The following is a 26,299-nucleotide window of genomic DNA, read 5'->3' as shown; positions in this document are numbered from 1 at the left end:
AATGCAAATAGTAAGGGCTGTAGATGAAGTAAGAGGTCGATGCCCCCGCCGGCGGCGGAGCCAATGACCTCCGCAGTATCAGCTGTTGCATGTTGCATGCTCTATTCTACACCCATCTCGCTTTCGACCCAGTTAAAGTTTACACACAGATTATTAAACGGCCACTCCTAATTGTTTAAATATTTAACCATTTGTCTGTCGATTGCTACTGTAACAACAAAGGGATTGGGCCCAGTTAAAAATAGAAACCATAGATAATATTGTTATTGTTTTTTTATTTACGCGTAGTATGTACTAGTTCAAGTCTGATTAGATAATTTCGGTAGTCTACCAATGTATTATCCTTTAAATGATAATGTCACCTGGCATTCCTCGTGACATAATGTTTTTGCACAAGTACTTTATAGAGGTACATAATGTACTTAGTAGATTTAATAATATGGATTGTATTTTTATCATTTGTGTTGTGTATGTGAAGATATACGCACTTCTGCCTGACATATGTACCTACATGTTAGGTAGGTAGTAGGTACCTACCTAGTCACGTGGCTGTAGATAGTTTACAGCCAAATTGATAAAAACAACTTTAATTTATTATAAATAGGTACGTGTGCAAATTTTATGTAATCGTCTATTTTTATTTGAACCATTTAGTTTACTAATAGATTAAATAGATAGAAGATAAGATATTATTATTATGTTATCTATAATTAACGTAATTAAGCTATGAACGACTTTCTCGAGATTTAATAAGTATACATAGGTACACCGCTACACTTAACATGAAATCTTCTTAAATACTAACCGTTCTATGTATTTTCTTAGCTACGAGTAGTTTGCATATTGCTACCTAATAAATCTGAATCTGCAAAATTTATTCGCGTTTAGGTACAAGTAGGTAAGACCTCAACAAAATGCGTCGTAATTTTGAAAGTTGTTTTGTCGTCTAGGTTTATATTTTAAATTGTTATGCAAATAACGTGAATACGATTATCGTCGCTAGTTTCATTGTTATCCAGTGATTGAATAAGAATTGTCATGTTTTTCAGCGTTTCTTTGTTGCTTCAACTAACTATGACTGTGATGTCATTGTCTGTAGCTGTTATGTTGCTACGCGGGATTGTAGATTTGTCCTTTCTTTGATAGGATTTCATAAAATTGATAATGTGACCGGTGGTGTAGGGACGCAGAAAGAAATTTTGGTTTCGTACAAATATCACGCAAAGCCCAAGTAGTCTCTTTAACAGAGCCGCGAGCACAGGATTCGATACCATTTTCGAATCTACACAAACATATGGAAAAAACAAATGCCACTTTTGGAACTAACAAATTTGTCTTACACTCTGACAGTGACATTTGACGAAACGCAACGTAAACGGAGGTTTCGAATCCTATGCTCGCGGCTCTGGACCATTTTTTGCAAACCATTAAAGAAAAACACTATTTTTTTATATTCTCAAATACAAGTGAATGTACGTAAATACATAATTATAAAGGTTATCTCGGCTACAGCGTAGCCCTCGCAGTTGTTGGGTCAAGCCAATGCGTCTTTCGCCGATATCAATTTATTATCACAATTTTAAACAATAATTTCGGAAGTAACTAAATGTTGTCCAAATTTTAAAACTGGATTATTAACTGCGCACAATTTTTATCATCAGCGGAGTGGGTAATCTTATCTTGTCGCGAACTTGCGAATTGTAAACAGCCCGTCTGGTGTAGACTCGTTTATTTTGGCCCCTGACATTCTGGCATAGGCAATATGTTTGTGAGGCACTTCATTTTAAACCTTAGGATATTACGGCTAAGTTCATACTTACTTGGCAGTACGCCGGAGTCACTTTAGGTCTTTATTATGTTATATAACATTATGTTTGCTCGTACGATCTTTAATATGTTTAATCAACATACCTATATTGGTTTCAAGGCCCCCAGTGGTATCACAAGATTGTGTTGTTATTTTACACTGACTTACATTTTTCGTTTTATTTATTATCTTTTTTATCAAAAATCATAAAAGCTGTCTTTTAGTTAAAGCTATGTACTTACTTATATGTGAATTCCCATATGTAAGAAGCTGAAAACATCGTGGCAGTACTTAAATAAGCGTTATATAACGAAGCGTAATGAATTGTTGAGTAAACAAGCGCCTTATCTATTAGTTTTTACAAACACAGGCATAAAACAGTTTAACCTAACACAATGCACACAACTCTGCTACAGACTACAATAACAACTCCGCGCTGGTAAACAATATTGATTCGTATTTCTACTTATATAATAATTAAAATCCATTGACATAAAACATATTTTTAGCCTGGAGGACGACGGCAGATACAAATTAAACATCTAATACTGAATACATAGTACACATATCTAACTATAAATACCTATCGCCAAAGCTGTATGTAAGTGTATCTGATATTGAAAATTCTCTGTTATTCAAGGAAGTAAAGTAATTCATTAATCCGCTTTTTTAAATGTGTATCAAGGAGAAGGAAGAACATTTTATCCGCGCCATTCCGATTTCAGATGTTATAAGAAATTGAGGAACCTTAAAAATTTGTTGGGAAACTTACCGAACTACCGAATGGATAGGCGATAACTTTTGGTTTACCGTCGCGTCATGCAGTGCACTGTCCGTTTTTTTATACAAGGTTGACGAGGTTGATGGATGATGGATGATATGAGTGTGACGTGAGAGTGAAACACTTGTGACTAAACTTATCTAAAATTTATTTACTTACAAACTTTCTTGGAAACTTATCTGGAATCGAATAAACAGAAAAGACAAGACACCAAAGCTGAGGTATGTCTTTTGGTTTTACAACACGCTGAGGGTAGGAAGTGGTTAAGGATGGCACCAAGCTGGAACTCGTGAAATGCAATATAGCCTTTTACACACGTAAAAATATTGAATTGATAATGCTTTTGTTGCACCAAAAAACTAAACCAAATATCAAAGAAAATATGCTTTGTAGGGAATTTTCCGCGCTGCTTAGTTAGCATATTATTGTAACACAGTTCGATATCATCTTACGTCTATCATAAGGTCGAAGGTGCTTGGTACAATGTAATGGTGTAAGTCCATCAGTATACCTAGCAGAACGACTATCGAGAGTTACTTGACGCAGATCGCTCACTTGTCGGATAAGCAGGTCATGGATTCGACTAACATGGGGTCGGTTACGCAGGCTCGGCCGATTCAACTTTACTGATAAATAACCAATAATAAACTTAATGACCACTCGGTTTAGTGAGAACGAGATGGTTCTCATTCGGAATAATATTCCGGAAATGAAGTTTTTTACGGCGTATCAAAAAGTTACGCTGATAGCCCTTGTACCGATACAGATTTCAATATTAACATTTACCTAAATATGCATACGATACAAAGTTTTCTATTTAATATTGATCAAAAGTATTATTCTTCATTTGATATGAAATAATGAGAAATTACTACTCTTCCTGACACATCATCGTCAGCCAACCATCAATCGTCTACTGCTGCTAAACACGGGACAAAATCTCCCTCCGCCACAAAAACCAACATCAATTTTAAATTAGGATAGTTGCATGGTTTTGGATTAGTTTGGTGTTTTGTCTTTTCATGTCTACTGGTTTGTAATCTACACTTCGTGGAGTTGACTCTTTAGTTGTGTTTTTAGGGTTTCGTACCTAAAAAGGAAAAAAGGAACCCTTATAGGATCACTTTGTTGTCCATCTGTCTGTCTGTTTGTCTATAATGTTTTTTTTAATTGTTTAGCTTGACTGTATCTAAACCTGTTAGTGCTTAGCATCGTATAGTATTAGATAAGTTAGTTAGTTCTAATGCTTCAGCTTCATAGCGGTCAGAGCACATAATAAGGCTTTATTTCGGCGTGGGTGCCTAAACCACCTAAACTGAGTTACGTGGCATGAATATGTGACGCTAATGATATAATGTATTCTACATAACATAATCGGATTTATGTATAAACCAGTATTTTGGTACATATATAATTTATTAAAATAGTTTCTATCGTATTTGATTCTCAATTATAACTTTAGCATAACAAAGTCAATTATACTATTTTATATCACGCAGGTTCAAAGGTGTTAACATATGATTAGTTGTAGTGTTAAGACATATCTATATATGTACGGCCTGACGATGACGGCTACGACTCAGAGACATCCACGACTCGAATGTTCTACTACTAGAGATGACTTGACTAGATAATAATAACCTTTGAGAGAATCTACTTGAGCTAGTCGTGAACTCGTGAATTATCCTACCATTTATTAGATTCGAGAATCGTTATATCTGTCTGTCTGTTCAGTATCACAGTCTCTTGTATACAGATATGTATAGTGTCCCTACTCCTGAAAGGCGCATAATCGAAATGTCCAGTAATCGTTTTATATACCAAAAGATTCGTCTCATTTCCACAATACATATACGCCTCTCATGAAAGATGCATAGAGGCTTCCAGATCACTGCGAAGGTGAGCGACACACGTGTAAAGTGCGATGAACTTATTTTTAAGCGTGAGTTGTACTTTTTCACCATGCTAATTTAAATTTTGGTCGGACATAGACCCAGTCGTATCACATAATTTAGTAAATCATCGTTGAATTTAATAACGAGTTTAAAAGTTAGAACTAAACAGCTGATATAGATAGTGGTTCTAGAAGCTTTGCTGTGTAGTCCAAAGCAAAGAAGCATTGGCTTTACATCGCATCGTTTGATAGCTCTGCAGAAGAACAAGTGTTAGATCTACACCATATTGGGTAAATCACCTGATCATGGTTTTTGTTACTAACAAACAACTTATTCTAATATTCAACGGAATTCATCGGAACTCTTCATTCTTCTGTAGGATGTTATTCATGAAATTAAGGATATACTTATACATGTATACGTATATAATATTTATGATGTAACATAATCCGCCTACCCTGTAAGGTAGTAGGGCGAGTTTACTTATCTTTCCAATAAAGAACTCACCTAAAATGTTTTCTTGTTTAACTGGACTGGATTATTATGAACAAATTGATTAAATTATATACTCGTCGTTTATGTAAATATCTTGTTTATTCAAACACTCAACTACCTGCCGATGTTTTAATTAGTGACGGAGCGGAAAAGGTGTGTCTCTGTATTTAGTGTGACGACGTGACCCAGTGATTTTATGAAAGGAAATTATAATTTACAGTCTTAATATGACTCATTGCTATACATGAAGTAAACAGAAGGACTTGTGAAGACTTGTGTCCTCATAGAAAAACATAACTATAGGCTATATTCATATATTTGCGATCGCAGCACAGTGCCATAACTGAATTTATATGAGATATTGATTTCAAAGCATATTATGTTGCATTTGGATTCTTACACTGGGGTTCGCAAGGCTTTTTCATATCAAATACGAACACCACCCCATCGATTGAGGCCCCATATGTATTTTACATCTGTGCGACACAAAAGTTCACATCGGCATTGCAAATTTGTTTTTCCGTAACCTTGTACCCTGGCTTTAGCATAATGTATCGGCAAAAGCAAATTTTTATCCATAATACCTATACTGTATGATTTTTTTTCCTCCAAAGTGAATACATTTTTATCGAATGCTGTTTGCGTTTTTGATCTTATCATGAAATCTAAAAACATTTTACTAGCTCTACGTAGGTGTCCATATCTTCTGCCCTACATAGAATCACACCATTTTGGGCTGAATTCTCTAGAATAGATGTTTTTGCCCGCTTAAGTACTGTATTGTCACAGCGCCGGTGTACTCTATAGATCCAAAGACATTACAAAATCCCTTGTGTTCCCATGTCAGGTGCAACGATGTAGTTTTTGTGTACGTGACGAACTGAACGCTCCAACTCAAATCCCGTCAAGGCCTACATAAAGGACCATACTGTACCACTACAAACAAAAATAAGCCTTTAGACTTCGCAGCACAGCCTAGAATCCTTCCCTACGAAGGTTCCCTATAGCGTCAAAAAAACCTTCACTTCGGGAATGCCCGGGTGCAAACGGTTTTCATACACACAGACACAGATGTTGTTCTTTATGGCTTGATTACTGTTGGTACAAAAGGAACCCTAAGTTTATGCTATAAAGCAGTATATTGCTCGTAGGGGTGATGAAATTTTGGAAGTTCAGTTTACAATAAATTTAAAACGTGAATACATTTATAGCTATAACATAACATCAGGGGGAATCAAAGTACAGAATGGGAAGAAAGGAGAATTCATAATTTGAGTTTATTTTCTGTTTGTTGCAGATTCTATAACCATCAAAATGTACGACGAAGAAGAAAACATTGATGCAATTGTTTTGCGCCTACTAAGAAAAGGTAACACTTATTTTGTAAACAAACAGGTTAAGCTACAAAGTAAAGAAACAAAAAAATGTAAACAAAGAATACACAATTTACTACGTGGAGTAAACCCAGCTTCCCTTTGTCCCTTAAATCCAACAGGAACAAAGGAATGGTGTTGCATAATTCTCTCTCACTCACCCTTCGGCCCTTTCCAATACTAATACGAAAAGGGAACCACTGCGCTCGTAGTAACGATTCTTGGAATTTACGCAGTAGCTTTGAGTTCCGAATTTAAAAACCCCTAATCACTTAAATTGAGAGAGTTGCTATGGCGAAATTTAATCTTTTTTTGATTTTATACTTATTTGAATAGATTTAGTTATGGTAGGTAACATTAAAAGTATAGAAAAAAAACATGGGGGATATTTTTCCGCTGTGGGGAAAGATATTGCAATATTTTTCCATCAGATATGATCGAATAACTTCTTGGTCAGCCCTTGTCTCCTTTTTGATGAGACTAATGAATCTGATTGCTTAGATTGTGTACACTGATATTGTTAAATAATTATGTAATTTTTAGGAAACTCATGAGTTGTTCATGACTTTTGATAGATTTTCTTACATGTCATTCATACATTCTCCATGATGTTGAAATGTTCTTCAATGGTAAGTGCTACATAACAGTCATAACACACTAGGTAGCATGGTAGCATCAATTTGAACGGGTTCTATATTTTTGTTATTGTCAGTCACGTAGGCAAGTGAGCGAGAAGCACGATGCTAGAGTGAGCTGGAGATGTTTAAAGGAGCACAATCTATTGCTTGAAAGAGACAGAAGGATGGCGTGACAACAAAGATGGCGGCGCCGGTTGCCGGTCGAACCGGTTGGCTGGCCCACACCACGTGCGTGAGTTTTGAAGCAGCACCCATATCTTGTTTGTCAACAAACGTTCTCTGAAGGTCATTCCTTGGAGGGTTAGGACGGGAGACAAAGGATTCTTATTGCGTCACAGCTTACTGAACCCTTGTATAAGAATTATGAAATAATTTTGCAGTAAAGGTTCTTTAAAGAAACCTTTTTAAATACAATTCTGTCAGTTTTCTGATTCTTTATGCATTATCTTTATGTAAACGGCCTTATTTTAGTACTATTAACGATTAGATTTTAATTCTTTTGTGTTATTGGTGCCTAGGTTCTTAATGACTTAGGTTAAGTATGTCAGATTATTATAATGTAGATTGATCAAATTTATGTTCAGTATCGTCGATTAATGATCTATCAGGTATAATTTTGTTATTATTGACATCAGAGTCATTTTATTCTTCCTATTGTTAATGATAGATTTCTTTTTATTAATCTTTGTCAAGATAAGCAGTTTGTAGCTAATTTTCAGATGGTAAATAATTTTAGGATGCACATTTTGAAAGTATGTTCAAGAAGTTACAGTAATTAACAGGACAGTTCCATATTCTCTATAATTATTGGTGATGATGAAATCGTTAATTCATTGGAGTAGAAAAGGAAGAAAATTTTACTGAAATGGTTGGAAGATATACATTGATTCAGTACTTTAAAGTGGTGCTATCACAGAATATCAAATCCTACGAAAAAAAGATAAAATCATCCACACACAAAAAATATAAACACGTCAGCGGTAGGGTGATACAGTACGCAGGCGCAAGAGGCCACGACGACGGAGACGGGGGCGCTGCGGCGCGGGGGGCAGGGGCGCCGAGCCGGCTTCGTGGCCCCGACGCCAACTCGCTTCAGTTGGATTTTAGAACATCGGACGGGCGGGCGTGTAGGATGGATCGCTAAGGACACCAGCAGCTTTTTTCATTCCGTCTTCAACAGTGTTTGTTTATACTTTTCGCCACACTTCCCGCAAATCCTTCTCGACAGTGGTGCTTTTGCAGTTTTCATTTTGTTCACCTCGGCGTTTGTTTTTTCCCGTGCCTTAAAACGCTGTTCCGATTTCTCGTCGAGGAGGCGGCCGCACAAGTTTGAAAGCGGCTTTTCACGAGTAGTACACCTACTCGCCATTATTTAAATCGCTGTTTGAGCATCAAGCAATCATCAGGATGGTGAAGAAGATATCAGAAGAAAGCGTAGACAGCGGTGAGTACCTTTTTGTATTACGTCCTTTGCATAAGATGATTGATCATTGAGAGGCACTAAGGATGAAGTCACCCGAGCGCTTGTGTTGATTTAATCACCTGATTTGACTGGCCGGCTTTTTGTGCTTGGTATTGCGCAGTTCAGTCGGCTTTGTTGCCATACAGAATACATGCGTCGTCCGTATTATCATTGTTTGATATAGGTTTTATAGCCTTCTGATTTTCTATTACTGCTACTCTACTGATGTACTTATCGCCAATAACCAAATCGTCTTCTTTTGGAGCTTACTGTTTTTTCATTAATATATATATTTTAAGGTAGGTGCTGCATACGTTATCTTTCTGTCGTAATTAAGTACCCTCAATTCTGCATTATTTAATATTCTCTCCAATGTGTATTAATAAAGGGAGACTTAGTTTTATTTTTAGTTCAGTAACTGACCATTCTCACTATTATTGCTCACCGTTGTTGTAGTTGCATATTTTATGACTGCAGTTGGTTTGATTGTGAAAAGGATTGTTTTTAAATTCTATTTTATTTAATTCCATTCAGGCTAGAAAGAACCATCATTCAGGATGGTCTTGTCATTACAATTTTTTATGTTCTTAATCACTTGACTAGAAATTTGCTACCCTTAGTTTTTCACTCGGTTTTGCTCATAACTCTATAAGTTAAAATTTAAAACAATGTTCCTGCTTATATCCTTGTTTCATTTGATTTATTCAGGAAATACCATTGATTATTACAGTTTATTTTTCTGTTGATTTAATATCAAGATTATTTCAAAAATTAACAATGGCATCCATAAATACTACACTTACTTATTCAATTAAGAATAGTTTCTATTACAAGCGATCAATGACCGTTGTAATTGTAACGGACTATTTCGCAATTCATAACATAAACATGTTTCGAAACTGGTCCGGAAATTAAAGTCTTGTCATCCTCGGCATAAACATAGCACATTAATTGAGATTACCAGCGCAGTTCATATAGCTTATATACTTAGTTGAATATGGGCTGACGTGTAGACATAAACAAGCAATTATAGCAAATGCGATAAAAAATATTTGCCTTCGGACGCGTCATGATAGAAACTGGGACGAGACAGAGAATCCCAAATTACAGGCTTTCAGAGATGTTAACTTTGTATTTTTGCAGATAGACTCGAAAGAAGATTGGTGTTTCGATTTTGCTTTCGTTTTGTAAGCAAGAAATTTTATTTCATATGAATATACCTACTTACCTAAAATGGAATTCATAAAATCACAAAATGTGTTTACTGCGTATCTAATGTAGGTTTTCTATGGTATTTGAAATTCCCCTCATGGGTTAGTTCTAAAATGGCCGCCAAGCGTGACGCCGCAACGTTCATTGTCAAGGTCATGAGACCAAAGCAAAACTGCGCGCGGAAGGACTTTAGAAACCGGACTTACGACATAACTGCGAGTAAACTGCCTATAAAAAATCACACGTATAGTACCTACTAATACAATACCTATTGCCAAATTTAAAAAATGGGAGATTAATAGTTCACGTGAAAAAAAATCCTGAAGTTTTATAATTTTGTTTGAAAATTTCTTTCATTTTAGTTTGTTTTTAAGACACCATTGACCATAGATCACCACAGACAAAAATACCACAGACTACTCGTAATAAGATTTTTGTTGTTGTGTTGCTTTTTTAATACCTTAGAATAATAATGTCAACCTGAAAATGGATAACATTCTCGTGTTGTGTATAATTTATTGTGTTCCACGACTAAGTGGAATTTGTGTGTTCCAATTTTTACTTTTTAAATTGTATACCGCAACAAAGTATAAATGAAACACTCCGCTGCGCTCCGCTTTGGTTTTCAACGTGCATGTGCACCTAACCGCTCCTCCTCGCTTTGCTCGTCGTCGCACCTACCTCTAGGTTTCGATTCTAGGGATTTTGTAGTCCTACTATCGTAACAAAGTATATATGAAACGCTCCGCTCCGCTCCGCTGCGCTCCGCTTTGGTTTTTAACGTACATGTGCACCTAACCACTCCTCCTCGCTTTGCTCGTCGTCGCACCTACCTCTAGGTTTCGATTCTAGGGATTTTGTAGTCCAACTATCGTAAAAAAGTATATATGAAACGCTCCGCTCCGCTCCGCTGCGCTCTGCTTTGGTTTTCAACGTACATGTGCACCTAACCGCTCCTCCTCGCTTTGCTCGTCGTCGCACCTACCTCTAGGTTTCGATTCTAGGGATTTTGTAGTCCTACTATCGTAACAAAGTATATATGAAACGCTCCGCTCCGCTCCGCTGCGCTCCGCTTTGGTTTTCAACGTGCATGTGCACCTAACCGCTCCTCCTCGCTTTGCTCGTCGTCGCACCTACCTCTAGGTTTCGATTCTAGGGATTTTGTAGTCCTACTATCGTAACAAAGTATATATGAAACGCTCCGCTCCGCTCCGCTGCGCTCCGCTTTGGTTTTTAACGTACATGTGCACCTAACCACTCCTCCTCGCTTTGCTCGTCGTCGCACCTACCTCTAGGTTTCGATTCTAGGGATTTTGTAGTCCTACTATCGTAACAAAGTATATATGAATCGCTCCGCTCCGCTCCGCTGCGCTCCGCTTTGGTTTTTAACGTACATGTGCACCTAACCACTCCTCCTCGCTTTGCTCGTCGTCGCACCTACCTCTAGGTTTCGATTCTAGAGATTTTGTAGTCCTACTATCGTAACAAAGTATATATGAAACGCTCCGCTCCGCTCCGCTGCGCTCCGCTTTGGTTTTCAACGTACATGTGCACCTAACCGCTCCTCCTCGCTTTGCTCGTCGTCGCACCTACCTCTAGGTTTCGATTCTAGGGATTTTGTAGTCCTACTATCGTAACAAAGTATATATGAAACGCTCCGCTCCGCTCCGCTGCGCTCCGCTTTGGTTTTCAACGTGCATGTGCACCTAACCGCTCCTCCTCGCTTTGCTCGTCGTCGCACCTACCTCTAGGTTTCGATTCTAGGGATTTTGTAGTCCTACTATCGTAATAAAGTATATATGAAACGCTCCGCTCCGCTCCGCTGCGCTTCGCTTTGGTTTCCAACGTACATGTGCACCTAACCGCTCCTCCTCGCTTTGCTCGTCGTCGCACCTACCTCTAGGTTTCGATTCTAGGGATTTTGTAGTCCTACTATCGTAACAAAGTATATATGAAACGCTCCGCTCCGCTCCGCTGCGCTCCGCTTTGGTTTCCAACGTACATGTGCACCTAACCGCTCCTCCTCGCTTTGCTCGTCGTCGCACCTACCTCTAGGTTTCAATTCTAGGGATTTTGTAGTCCTACTATCGTAACAAAGTATATATGAAACGCTCCGCTCCGCTCCGCTGCGCTCCGCTTTGGTTTTCAACGTATATGTGCACCTAACCGCTCCTCCTCGCTTTGCTCGTCGTCGCACCTACCTCTAGGTTTCGATTCTAGGGATTTTGTAGTCCTACTATCGTAACAAAGTATATATGAAACGCTCCGCTCCGCTCCGCTGCGCTCCGCTTTGGTTTCTAACATACATGTGCACCTAACCGCTCCTCCTCGCTTTGCTCGTCGTCGCACCTACCTCTAGGTTTTGATCGAATTTTAACATTGTTATTCTGAGCTCTATAAAATAATAGTCTGTGGTCACATGATTTCTTATATGGCTCAAAAGGACATGTTTCCAGTGCCGTTAAACACAATATTTAAAAAAAAAACATTTCCTATAGTCTATGGTCTAATGTTTGTGAAAATCAAACTGAATTCTAACAAATCTCCACAGTAAATATCGAAATTTCGTAAATTTATGTTTTTCTCATAAACTAGAAGAGTCCGATAATTATTCTTTTGTATGAAGAATTGTTGGTGTGAGTAGGTACTTACCCTGTGTCTATATTTTAAAAGATTGAAGGTTTTAAACACGCCCGGTTACTAAAGGTGAGCCAAAGAACCTACTTATATTCCGTATTATCAGATATTTATACAAATAGGTGCATTTCCTGAATTTCCATGTAGAAAATTTGGATATCAACTCAAATCTTCCCAAGATTCCCAAGTTTCAACTAAAAATATCGGTTCATCTGTAGAAAATTCTGGAATGCAATCATTTTAAATAAGAAATCGGCCATCCGTGTCTATCGCCTGAAATAAACGTAACCTTGACCGTGACATAAGTTCGGCGCAATAACGGTCCCTGCTCCCCTCACCTCAGGCCCTGCTTTCTGGCCTGGTGCGTCGAAGAGACGCCGATCGATTGCACTACTACTGCCACTGTTGGACCGAAAATATACTGACTGAAAATAATAACACCCTAGGACGAATATTTCAGTCACACCGAATTGATTTATTGAAACACTAATAAAACAATTTTCATGTGTCGATAAACAGCGTTTGGAGGTTAAATCAAGTGATTTATCTAAAATTAAATCTTCGTTAGTTTGCTGCACGGTATGTCAATTGTCGTGGAGCTCCCAAATATGGCTTGTGGAATATGTTATCCTTTGGCCAGTTTCTAAGTAATTGCTCTTAAAGGGGGGCTAATTCATACAGCAGTGAAAGTGGTTTCGCATGCAATACAGAAACGCCCTCATTTAAGTTTCACCAAGATTTTATCGGGCTTGGCTCTGTATATACCTGTGCCAGACCAACTTGGCAATAGGATCAGCCCTAACCTTTCTTCTAACCTAGTCGACTTTGTTATCTGCAATCATAAAGGTTATGATGAATTGCCAACTACAATTAGATAAAGCCAGCAGTGCAAGAGAGTAGAGTTTCTTCCATGGTTCTCTTCATGCATGGTTCGAAACCGTCGAAGACAAGGAAATTTGCATTCAAAAGAAAGTGCCTCGTGTTCGACTGCCTAAGGGAATATAAAACAAAAGCATAATAGGCCTACAATCGGCTACAGAAAATTGTGATCGTGGCCAAGCGTAAATGCCACTAACCAGATTTAGAAAGTAGAAACTGCGAGGCTGAGGGCACAAGATCGTGGGGACTTTTCAGTTTGAAACTGTGTTTGAATTATTATCATTATTTCTGATGTTTTTATTATTTTACTAAAATTGTTCTAGAACAACATCTGTTTTAAACTTTATGTTTCTGAAACCGAAGAAGTTTTAAAAATTTGCTTGCCAAGTATAATTTGGGTCAACTATTGTTTTGTATTTGACCTTGCCAGAAAATGTGGCGTGTTTGAATAACTTAGGGGCGTTGGTATTTAGTATAATTATCAATACTATGATAATATATTCGTTTAACAACAAAACAGTCGTGTACAATAACGCAGCAATGAAAGTGGACAAACAAGTTTTGGATTAGGTAAGGAAATAATTTCTTAATATGAGGCGGTCGGAAATAGATGGTAATACTGAAAGTGTGGAAGCCTGTAGAAGAAGTGGTAGCGACAGAGTTTGTTGGCTGGTGGGTTGTGTGGTTGTGTAACAGTCGGCGCCACGTTGCGGGCCCGGTGCCTCGACACGTGGACTCGGGCTCGCCACAACTTCTACACGCGACACGAAGCCACCGCACATTTATATGTCAACATTATCACCAATTATATTTCCAACATTATTATTGTTATCTCTGCTATCGACTCTGGTATTCGTGTATTTAAAATATTTTTGATAAATGTCGGCGAGGTCATCGTAGAATTGGCGTGTTTTGTTTGAATCTGCGACACAATTTTGGGTTAGTGGAAGGTAGATTCAACTTTTGAGGCTTGCTACGAACATAATATGTATGTATGAATGACTTTTTAAAGATTGAAGAGGATTCTAATATACGTAAATCTTATTTATTATGTAACTATTTTAAACGGATTTCAGAAAAAATTTTAGTCGTAATTTGATTGTTTATAAAGTAGTTGATGGCATCAACCTAACTAACCATGCAGTGGCTTGTAGACCTTGTAGTTAATTGTTTTCACTTCCCTTTTCCACACCATTGAACAGTTAAACTCCCTTTCTGAAGGACATATATCTGGTTCTTTGTGTTCTAGGGGAATTTCAATTACAACTGATTACATTCATGAGGGTAATTGCTGGTAAGAGATGGGAAGTTAGTCATAGAGGAATGGATGAGCAAGATGAGCCTATGCTCAGTTATATTTACACACTGCTGCTATCAGCCGATTATTGCGCGTCTATAGTTCGATGCTACTGCGGCGCTGAGGTCATTGCGTGAGCTGATTCTACGCGGTGTACTTCGCAAACACACGCAAATAAACCGTTTTTATAAAACCACGTTTAACATAACTATGCAATGCGCCATATGCATCCGATGAAGATAAAGCACTTCTTGAACTACTCGCAGTAGGAAAATTGTCTACGTGACCAGAAGCAAGAAGTGCGTTTGTTTACTGCCTGCTTCCTCCTCGCGTAATGTTGAGTGATTAAGCCCTCATTTAGGCTTTACGATAGCTATGTTTTTGATTCTATAGTCAATTAGGGTCCTCTTACCACTTACTGAATCGTCACGTATCCCATTAACTGATCTGTTTGCGATGCAGTTGCACATTACACATGTCAACAACAAATAGGCGCCGGCTGCTTCCTTGGTGTCGGTGAATCGTAATAGTTTACGTTAAATGCTATTTCGGAATGCGTCGGTGGTAGAGCGAAGATTGCAGGGCTAGCATCACGTAACGTGGGCGCATACGCGCTGGGTGCGGCGCGGCCGCGGCGGTCGTCGACCCGGCTTTGTTTGCCAACTCAGCTGAGCGCTGTAACTGACTTGCAGCTTGACGCGGGATTATTATTATCGGTGACAGCTGACTACCTTGTCCGAAATTTACTGCTCTTGTGCTCCAGCTGTATACTTGACGATTTTGGCAGCTTTTTCTTTGCGCTTGTGTCTCTTTGTTCCGTTAATGGAGTTAATGAGCCGTTTCACGTTTCAAGTTAGAAAGGATGCAGATCCGAATGGTTTAGTTTAAAAATTCATACGGGCACGGGTGAAAACACTGTAACAATGGGTGTTGGCTAAATGTTGAAGTGCTTTGTAGAAGTGAGAGCCGTTGACACCGTGTCATTGTGCGGATGCGGCACACGTAACTAAACGAACGCTATTCATGCCCATTATAGGTCAAACGATGGTACATAATATGCAGTGTACACCTTTCCTAAACTATATGTATCTACTATAGGTACCTATATTCGAAGAGTTAACGTCGAGTTGTTGCTTGAAAAAATCTGTGCTTGCTTCTAGTCTTTTAATCCATTGAAATAAACACATTGACACTGTTATTCATTTACCGGGATTTTGTGGGATCATTTATTTGTCATTGAATTTTAAAGCTTGTTTACATCTCTTTAATGGACAATGGCCAATTTATTGGATCATGACTCAATTAGCTTTCCTATATCCTTGATAATGTTTATCTTCAAATTATTTATCTTATCGTGCTCATATCGGTTGGGTTTATCTTATACTTACTCCATTTGTAAAAGGACATCAACACAAGGATTTCTTCTGATACCAATATAATGCTGCTGGTTTAGGTCGTTTCCCTTTTAAATATAATACTGATCTGAAAAATCCCTTTAAGCAATCATTATGGCGAAATCTTATTTGATGCTTTAGGTACCTACATACCTCATGAATTATCTAGGTATTTGAACATTCATTTCCGAACACATCACAAATCACATCATACCGCACCTCTCTCTAAACGGCTCCCATTGGTTGTCCCCAGGCGTCGGCCGCTGCAGCAGCCAATCAGGCAGCGAGCGCGAGTCGGAGGAGCTGCGCGCGGCGCCGCCCGGCACGGAGCCCAGCGCCCCCGTGGCCATCCCCGAGAGCGAGGAGCTGGCCAGACGCAAGGAGGAGGCGCGCAGGAAGCGCCGCAGGAAGAAGCGCTCCGGCAGCTCTGTGGTCACCTCGTGCTTCCAAGGTTTGTTAAATCTTTTGTACACGTGGACTCTTTTGTGGAAGAGTGTATGCAACCTCATTGGTGAACAAGGTTCGTAAACATTTGTAGACGCGGACTCTTTGGTGGAACAGTGTATGCAACCTCATTGGTGAATTTACCTATTTACATGAAACCTCGTTGTTGAGGTTAAAGCGATCTGCATGAGACGGCTATCTAACCTCATTGGTGGAGCTGTAGCGATCGACAGCTATACAACCTCATTAGACGGGGTCACAACTCGCTACAGTCGAGCAAGACTAGTGATTATCTGCATCTAGGCCTTTCCTCAATAAGAATATGCGGTGACAGACAGTCACCAATTATAGCGTTAGTATTGCAGCTTAGCAGCAGCACAACTTCTCTCCAACCTATTTCTACAAACACACATCACAGGCCCTTTTGGCTGCATGTATTTTTTGCCCTTCTCTCTTTCCTAAACACCCTCATTCCTTGTTGCAGACCTGTACAAACTAACAGGCGAGGTGCTCGGCGAGGGAGCGTACGCGTCAGTCCAGACTTGCGTGAACATCTACACGGGGCAGGAATTCGCAGTGAAGATCATAGACAAGGTGCCAGGCCACGCGCGGGCTCGGGTCTTCAGGGAGGTGGAGACGTTCCACTACTGCCAGGGGCATCCGAACATCATCCAGCTGATTGAGTTCTTTGAGGACACGGACAAGTTCTACCTTGTCTTTGAGAAGGTTAGTTGCAAGCTTCAGGTTTTTATTTACTTTTGTTAATGGGTACAATTTAAATCATCACCAAAAAAAAATTTGTCCGCTAATACATTGCACCAAAAAAAATAATCAAAACCAAATTAATTAAACCAACTCCAAAATCGAAATCCCAAAAAAATACATTTACCTTCCAAAATAAATAAAAACGCCTCCAAATCATTGCAAGTTTACAACAGATAATCTTTTTTGTCACCAAAACGGAGAAATCATCACCAAATCATGTGTCCTATAATATTGTAGAAATGTTGGCACTATTTACACACCATAAAAATATATGAACATCATTAAAATTTATTTCAAACCAAATAAAGTTGCCGTCCCCGTCCCGTCCCCAAGGTCCCCAAGGTGTCCAAGATGCCCAAGTTCCCCTAGGTGCCCAAAGTGCCCTAGGTGCCCTCTTAGTGCCCAAGGTGCCTAAGGTGCGCAAGGTGCCCAAGGTGCGCAAGGCGCCCAAGGCGCCCAAGGTGCCCAAGTTGCCCAAAGTTCCCAAGATGCCCAAAGTCCCCAGGTCCCCAAGGTCCCCAAGGGCCCCAAGGTCCCCAAGGTTCCCAAGGTCCTTAAGGTCCCCAAGGTCTTCTAGATCTCCAAGGTCTCCTAGGTAACCCTAGGTCCCCTAGGTCACCAAGGTCGCTAAGCTCCCTAAGATGCCCAAAGTCCCCCAGGTCGTCAAGGTCCCCAAGATGCCCAAAGTCCCCCAGGTCCCCAAGGTCGTCAAGCTACCCAAAGTGCCTAAGTTCCCCAAGGTCGCCAAGGTCTCCTAGATCCCCAAAGTCTCCTAGGTAACCCTAGGTCTCCAAGGTCGCCAAGCTCCCCACGATGCCCAAGGGCCCCAAGGGGCCTAAGGTCCCCAAGGTGCATAAGGTCGCCAAGGTCGCCAAGGTATCCAAGGTGCCTAAGGTCCCCAAGGTCGCCAAGGTACCCAATATCCCCAAGGCCACCAAGGTTACCAAGGTCCCCGTCCCCATCCCCGTCCCCGTACATATTCCCATCCTTATCTTAATTCGCATCCCTATCCCCACCCTTATTTGAAGATATTATAGTAGGTACCTACTAATTATTTATTTCTAAAAGTATTTTAACTAGTAACTTTGGTTTAGGGTACAATTATTTTTTTTTGGCTTAGCAGGGTTACTAAATTGGTACTCATAAAATAATATATTGGTTACATCTACTTAGCGACAATATAGTTTATCTAGTTTGAAATAAATTTAAATGGTGTCGATATAATTTTATGGTATACAGTAAAAAAATTATTGGTACATTTCTGCAATATTATAGGACACATGATTTGGTGACGATTTATCCGTTTTGGCGGAGATTTCGAATTTATTGGAGGCAGAATTGAATATTTTTTGGTGGAGGTTTAAATACAAGCCTTTGTTAATTATGTATCCGTACTTACATATATGAACGTACATCATGTGTAGCATCTTTTTATGGCATCTACCTATCTGTCTGCCTACTAAATCTAATGGCAATATAAATTATGAAGGTTCCAATTGGTGTATTTTATATAACCGTTTTTGAGTTTTATAAGTCTTATAAAAAAAAAATATTGACTTTGATAAAGGTAAATATAAAATTTCACGCATTCTATGCAAATGTACAAATTGTTATCGCTTTTTCATGTTATTGTTCGGCTAGACTTAAAAATATTCGCGTGACACATGCTGAAGGAATTCTGTAACAAAACAGTAGGTATATGGTATTTCATATACATATTTAACTACTTTTTATGCCTTCATACGTTTTACATTTAATAATGAATATCAAATCTAAAAACGTAATTAAGTCATCAGTAGAACTATGAGTAAAGTAACTAAAATAACTATTTAATTAATTTAATCATAAAACAATCTGAACACAATAGGTACAAATAGGTGTATACAGATGTATAGCTAGCTACAGTGTAACAATGGTATGCAATTAACATTCTAGGAAAGGTACTTAAACCGATTATATCCAGTTCCCGTGGTAAACTGTAAATAAGTATCCATGCAATATTTATTTAAATTGAGTCAGATTTTTTAATCCAGTCATTGTAAGCTATAGTTGCGTGTCACCAACTAACATTTTATAAACGTAGTTTCAGTTTATTCTAGAAGTTGTTATTCTGAACACGACTACGACTCCAAATGAAATGCTCGTCTCCTATTGGCTCATTCTGTATACAGTATTTTTACTGCACACATATGGACAATGCTATAAATTTAAATTGAATGAAGTCGTTTGTCGGACGGCATAAAATTTGTTTTGCCTACGAACGACTCATCAATACTAATTAATTCTAATGAGCAACTGGTCGAATATAATAGAATCTCTTGTGACTTGTTTTTATCGAAACAAAGTTTGTAGGCGTCTTTGTTGTACATTATATTTATTTTCCTCTAGGTATTTAGTTTGTTTTCTTCATTTCTTTGATGAAATTGAATTGTTATAAAATATGAATAATGCTTACACAAAATGATTTATACTTTTGGGTCTTCGAGGTTAAATACAGGACAGAAAACTCACGGATTACAACTCTATCGCCTGTACCAAAAACGGCAACACCAGTTCTTTAAATTGAAGCCATAACATTATACCACAACAAACTCCCACACTCTTCTAAAAGCACCTGCTCTTTGAACTAAGTGCTATATTTATCCTATTTGCTATAATTTATGCTATAGTGACCTGCAATTCTCGACAACTGGGTCATAAACTCTTCTACAACCCGCCTCTCTTTGCGCGCAGATCAACGGCGGCCAACTTCTCGCCCGCATCCAAGAGCACCACTACTTCTCGGAGCCGCAAGCCGCCGAGATCGTGCGCGAGATCGCCAACGCCCTGCACTTCCTTCACGGCAAGGGCGTTGCCCACCGGGACCTCAAGCCCGAGAACATTCTGTGCGTGTACAGAGACCGCCTGTGCCCGGTCAAGATCTGCGACTTCGATCTCGGCAGCGGGATCAGCTTCACGTCGAGCCTGGCCAGCCCGCTCGCCACGCCGCAGCTGATGACGCCTGTAAGTATTTTTACGTTTAGTTGAGTGTGGACGTCATGAGAATAACCCCCCGTCTTTGAGGAGACTCATGTCCTGCGGTGAACTTTTTACGGGCTTTGTGTGTGAGATATTAGTTTAGGTAGACGACCGGAGACTTAGCATAAACCTCTCTAGCTCGTTGTATTTATAAAAATATGTTATACTTACAAAGAAGCTATAATACTAATAAAATTCATAAATGAAGGATATTAATATCGATGAATATCGTACCACCTACGTGTATGAACTAATTAACTCGCATAAATAAATAATACAGGTTCTTCCTATACATTCTGGAAAAACCTATATTTTCATAGCAAACAACACTCAGGCTTTACATATTATAATGAATAATAAGTATAATATTTTTAGACGGTACTTTTCATTCAGAGATTCATTGAAATGAACCACATGTGTTGCGAATTATTAAATATACCTGCGCTAAATGTAACGTGGAATGATTTACCACCTGGCGGGCATTAGTCATGCTCTTATAACGCTACCACTTGTAAATCAACATGATACTAAATACAATCATTTAATTTAACAAATCCACTGTACTGTAGACTACACACAATTTGATATAATACTCACTTATATTGCAAGTCCAAAAGCTACAGCTTAATTAACTTTGTTGATAGGTGACTTTAGGTACGAGATTTCGTACATCACTTTTTCCACGCTTGCAAAAGTTATTCAGAATTCGGCTCAGGTTAGCACTTGTCCTACATCAATCTTTCGATAACCTCAGCAACCAACTAACCACCTCCTCCATTCCCCAGGTGGGCAGCGCAGAATTCATGGCGCCAGAAGTGGTGTCCCTCTTCGCTGGTTCCGCAGCCAACTACTACGACAAGCGCTGCGACCTGTGGTCCCTGGGCGTGATCGCGTACATCCTGCTCTGTGGCTACCCGCCGTTCCGCGCCGACTGTGGGTTAGACTGCGGTTGGGAGCGGGGAGAGAACTGTCGAGCTTGTCAGGATCTCCTGTTCACTTCTATACAGGTGCGTTGGGCTAAAATTATTTCCTTGTTTTCTGTAAATCATGGTTTAGATGTAGTGCTTGTTATTGACATGCTAAGATGAAGACAGAAGAAAATATATTTAGTTCTGACAATCTATAAATAAAATAGGAAGTTAAATTTATTGTTAGGAGTGGTAGTAGGCGATAAGATTGGTTGCTGTGAGTGTATTAGTAATAAAACTCCTAATCCAACTCATCATCATCGCGACCCATCACGTCCCCACTGCTGGGGCACGGGTCTCTTTCCAATGAAGGAAGGGTTTGAGGCCTAAAGTTCAGCTGCCGAGCATTAATTACCGCCCGTGTACCTCGGCTGTTTGTAGGATTTTTTTATTTCTGCAAAAAATTACCAATGATAATGATAACTGTGTGGCAATAGATTATAACCTATACCTTATTTCCGCAGGAGGGCCGCTACTCCTTCCCCGAAGAAGAATGGGCGCACATTTCCTCCGAGGCGAAGGACCTGATCCGCGAGCTGCTGGTGCGGGAGGCGTCCCACCGGCTGTCCGCCGAGCGGGTGCTGTCCCACGCCTGGCTCAAGTGCGCCGACCCCGCCGCCGACAACCGCCCCCAACTCAACATTAAACGGTATGTCGAGACTAGTCGAGAGGTTAAACTTGTTTTTAGGGTTCCGTAGCCAAAATGGCAAAAACGGAACCCTTATAGTTTCGTCATGTCCGTCTGTCCGTCTGTCCGTCTGTCCGTCTGTCACAGCCGATTTACTCGGAAACTATAAGTACTACAGTGATGAAATTTGATGGGAATATGTGTTGTATGAACCGCTACAAAAATATGACACTAAATAGTAAAAAAAAGAATTGGGGGTGGGGCCCCCCATACATGTAACTGAGGGATGAAATTTTTTTTTTCGATGTACATACCCGTGTGGGGTATCAATGGAAAGGTCTTTTAACATGATATAAAGTTTTCTAAAAAACATTTTTCTTAAAGTGAACGGTTTTTGAGATATCAGCTCTCAAAGTCGTAAAAAGTATGTCCCCCCCCCTCTATTTTTATAACTACGGGGTATAAAATTCTAAAAAAAATAGAGGTGATGCATGCTAATTAACTCTTTCAACGATTTTTGGTTTGATCAAAGTATCTCTTATAGTTTTTAAGATAGGTTGATTTAACTGTAATTTTGCTGCTACGGAACCCTTTGTGCGCGAGCCCGACTCGCACTTGGCCGGTTTTTTAAAACATAATTTTACCGAAAACTGTACAAAATAGCCATTATTCGTTGTTTAATTTGTATTAGTGGTCCCGTCATTATTATTTAATTAGATGCGGGGTGATTCAAGAGGGGCTAATAGTGGACATTTTAATTCCATCGATCCTTTTATTGATGAAACTCTTTGCAATCTACAACCTGTTCAATACTAAGCTCGAAAAAAATAGTTTACTAAGGTCGACTTTTTGGCCACCCATGACTTCTTTTTATATCATAACCTAACCCCCCTCTCTCCCCCCCAGCAACATGTCGGTGCGCAACCTCTCCAGCTTCGCGTCGTCCGCCATGGCGTGCCACCGCGTGGTGCAGCAGCACTTCTCCATGAACTACTCGTACATGCAGCGGCCGCCGCTACGCAACACGAAGAGCTGCCACCCGAGTCCGCCCGACGCCCAGCTCAGCGAGGCCGACGAGGTAAGAGAATATGGATGGAGAGAAGGTGCTGTTTAGATTGGACGGGCGAGGAGAGAACACGTCAATGGAGCGCGCCATGCCGCTCGGTTGCTATTGGTCAGTTGGCAGCGCTATGAACTACTCGTACATGCAGCGCAGCGTTGGAAGGGTAATGTGAGGCGCGGGTGGAATGTGTCAAAACGGCGCGATGCTATTGGCGCGTGCCATGCCGCTCGGTCGCTATTGGTCGCAGCAGCACTATGAACTACTGTGTCTGGATCCAATGGGTGCTACCATAATGTGCCACAGCTGGATATATAGCTCTCCCAACGAACCCCTACTTATATCCCTATACACCGTTAACGCGATTTCAAAAGCTAGATTATAACACCATTTCCTTCCATTCCAGATCGAGCGCGCGAGCTCGGGCCTGCAGCGCATGGCGATCCGCGACCGCTGCGGCGAGGACTACTGCGCGCCGCTCGGCCTGTCCCCGCCCACCGAGTCCGAGCTGCTGCGCCGCCGCTCGCACTGCCGCGACAAGCCGCTGCCCGTGCACTAGCCACCTCGCACCACGCATGCCGCCTCTAACTATAAGCAAGGAGGCCGCGATCACCCGAATTCGAAGCTAGAGCAAGGAGGTCGCATACTACTCGAAGCTCGAGCAAGGAGGTCGCATACTACTCGAAGCTTGAGCAAGGAGGCTGCATGCAACTAAACCCGCAACTCTTTGGTCGTCAAACTTTTTGGACATTGGTTGTGCTATAGTGATGGAAGATTATAAAGACTATCGACGGGTTACAGTAACCGTGAAGACAGTGATAGGTGAAGTGAATTGTAAGCATTTGAGTCGGTTTACTACCTAAGATGTATTGTCGGAGTTTAGTAAGGCGCTCTAGTGAAGCGATCGGGCGCTTTTGCAAATAAATTAGCTCAGTATTGAAAGAGGAACAGCTTGGAGACTCGTCTGTTTCTTTGCAATGACATTTATTTGTATTATAGTCGGTTTGTCGCATCACTACAGCGCTCTGGCCAGAAACAAAAAATATTTTTAAGAGGTCGCACGTCAACTTGATTAACAACTGGCCAGTAATAAAAATCTCAAAAAAAGAAAATATAGATTTGTGAGCGTAGATTCGTGTATTGTGATTGTGCTTGTAAGGTAATGATGGGTAAAGTTATCCAGGATATAAACATTGTTAAATTATTGTAATCAAGTTGACACGTAGGGCTGCTAACAAAATATATCGGTTTTATGAGAGAAAACGCGTTGATAAAGATAAAGGCCTTCCTCCGTATCGCCTTCGTGAAAGCAATAAATAATTATATTTTTAAAGAAACATAAATGGAACTCTCATAATATTAAGTAACTGCATAATTTTGTTTGTAGCCCTACTCAAAAAGTTTGTAAAGTTAACGCGACCAAAGTAATAACTTGTGAGGTTTTTGAACATAACGCGATCTCATAACTTTAAAAACAAAAAAAAACTTATTTTCCAGGTGAAATACATAGTAGTCCCACTGCACTTTTACAAAGTACAGTTGCTGGTTGAATGGACATTGAGTAATGGCGGTGGCAAGTCTACTTGGCTACCACGATGCCTTGCCAGTGAATCCAATTTACAAACACTTTCTATTGTTCTTAGATAGTGACGCTATAGTACTGTGCGGCTGTACTTCGTAAAAGTAATTCGGAAAAATGACGTTACGCCTGTAAAGTAAGTTTCCAAAAAAAAAGTATAAATTAGATACTTTCGCTGTCTATGACTCGAGCTTAGTCGCAGTTGAGTATAGAACTATTTTGTCCACCGACCGATTCTAGTGTTAGACGCGATATTCTGAATGAATTCGACCGCACGTGGATTCGTGTACACCTTCTGTGAATGTTTTTTAGTAGAGTCACAGCGAAGTATGTAAAGCGAAGCATTTGTTGAGCGAAGTCAGGGCTTGGCTGCCGCTCGCGGCGCCGCGGCCACATTCCACCGAGCGTCCAGTACAATAACCCACTAGGTGCTGCGTTCCGTTTCACACGAGTGTCCCCAGCGCACTACAACAGAATAAACTAGACGTTTTGTGCCAACGGAAAAGTTTCCGACACCAGTGATAGAAACCCAATCGCAATTTATTAAATAAGAGAGAAAGAAATACTTATAAAGCTATGAACAGTTTTATTTGAGCCTTTTAAAGATATATTTTTATGAATAAATAAAAACGACTGAATAGTTTTTATTGATAGAGTATTGTGAGTTTTTGTTAGCGGCGCAGTAGGAGCGCCGCGCCAGACCAACGGTCAATAAACATCGTATTATATTGAGATATTTCCGCTGATCTTCTTTATGTATGTATGTATTGTAACAGATATATTTGGGATTTATGAAATCCATCTTAAAATTTGAGCTTATTTGTTAACTTCGTTTGTGACCATCCGCATCCCTAGCAATGTATAAAAATACTTTCTTTTCGAGAGCGTTTTCGGATACTAGTCTGTTTGTGATTTGATTTTTGCATTTTACCAACGATAGAAAACCACACCTAATTAAGTAAGTATGAATCAACCTGTTTTTATGTAAGGTACTAAGGGCAATATGTGACATTTTCGCTATGAGTGCAAGTGGTAGATCGCATTTTGGATTGTAACAATAAATTTGCTTGTAAATTTAAAGTCATAATAATGAATAGGACTTATCAGCTGGTTGATAAAATGTCATGTACTTGTGGATTTTGAACTGTGTTGGTACATTAAGTGTTGCATGGGGTTCCATGGAGCTGCCATATCTTGTGATCAGTTTGAATACTTTTATATGCTGAGAGAATGAAGTGTTGGAGTAATGTTTAAGTGTAGACTTGCTAGACTGTACCTAACTGTGTCCAGCCATTGATTGGAAAAAGATTCATGCACTTACGATAACAGCCTCATAAAATTATCAATTACATTTGCATTGTTTTTGTTATTATAGATTTTTATTAATTATTAATAAAGTGGCTTTATCCAATCAATCGTAAAATAGCAACTGGCGCAGATCTTTGTTAAAATTTTGTTTTCGACTAAAATCATTGATTTATAATTTGAACTGTCATTGAAATACAGACGTTTGAATTTCTAACCAATCTTTTTATTAATTCCTACCTCCCATGTACGTAAATAACATAAACTTCGTTTTTTCTGGTGATAAGCGCCATATACAAGTGCACTTGTATGGCGACGCGACACGGACACAAACCATGTATGTCCCAGTCACATAGGAGAAGGTATTGTGATAGTAGGGTAGATAAAAGTTCGTAGTTATAGTGAGCGCAGTGTTTTTCTTTGCACTTTAGAAGTTTAAAAGTATAGGGTGCAAATATCTAGACTTTAAAATAAATGTATAGTGCAATCTGTGCAATATCACACGGCTTCCTGGGAAAATTCATTCAGCGACTTTGTTATTTCACGATACGCTAACAAGAAAAAACATTACCCTCCTCCTTCGGCAGTCGGGTAAAAAGCACAATATCGGAAAATAGGCTGAAAAGCTCACATTTCATTCAAAATTATTGAAATTATGGATC

The 26,299-nt window shown here is 39.6% G+C and overlaps 1 protein-coding gene across 2 annotated transcripts; it reads left to right on the top strand.

The window, feature by feature from the left end:
- Window positions 1-496: 496 nt before the first annotated feature.
- On the top strand, window positions 497-25,854 carry LOC105382784 (MAP kinase-interacting serine/threonine-protein kinase 1). 2 transcript variants are annotated; one of them, XM_048628896.1, is made up of 9 exons: window positions 497-518; window positions 6,276-6,347; window positions 16,124-16,321; window positions 16,799-17,040; window positions 19,813-20,082; window positions 20,883-21,104; window positions 21,530-21,714; window positions 22,600-22,771; window positions 23,160-25,854. In XM_048628896.1, exons 1-9 carry the CDS (start codon window positions 512-514, stop codon window positions 23,310-23,312), a joined length of 1,521 nt encoding a protein of 506 aa, XP_048484853.1. In that variant the 5' UTR covers window positions 497-511; the 3' UTR covers window positions 23,313-25,854. The 2 variants fall into 2 exon arrangements, with proteins under 2 accessions (XP_048484853.1, XP_048484854.1); XM_048628897.1 differs by lacking the exons at window positions 497-518; window positions 6,276-6,347 and adding an exon at window positions 8,073-8,433.
- Window positions 25,855-26,299: the final 445 nt, after the last annotated feature.

This window comes from Plutella xylostella, chromosome 22 (genome assembly GCF_932276165.1).
Source record: "Plutella xylostella chromosome 22, ilPluXylo3.1, whole genome shotgun sequence".
NCBI lineage: Eukaryota > Metazoa > Arthropoda > Insecta > Lepidoptera > Plutellidae > Plutella > Plutella xylostella.
This window is presented reverse-complemented; position numbering and strand designations above follow the sequence as displayed.

Coding starts and splice junctions, on each gene's coding strand:
- LOC105382784 (XM_048628896.1), top strand. Junction 16,322..16,798: donor GGTCACCTCGTGCTTCCAAG/GTTTGTTAAATC, acceptor TCCTTGTTGCAG/ACCTGTACAAACTAACAGGC. Junction 21,105..21,529: donor TCCTGTTCACTTCTATACAG/GTGCGTTGGGCT, acceptor TTATTTCCGCAG/GAGGGCCGCTACTCCTTCCC.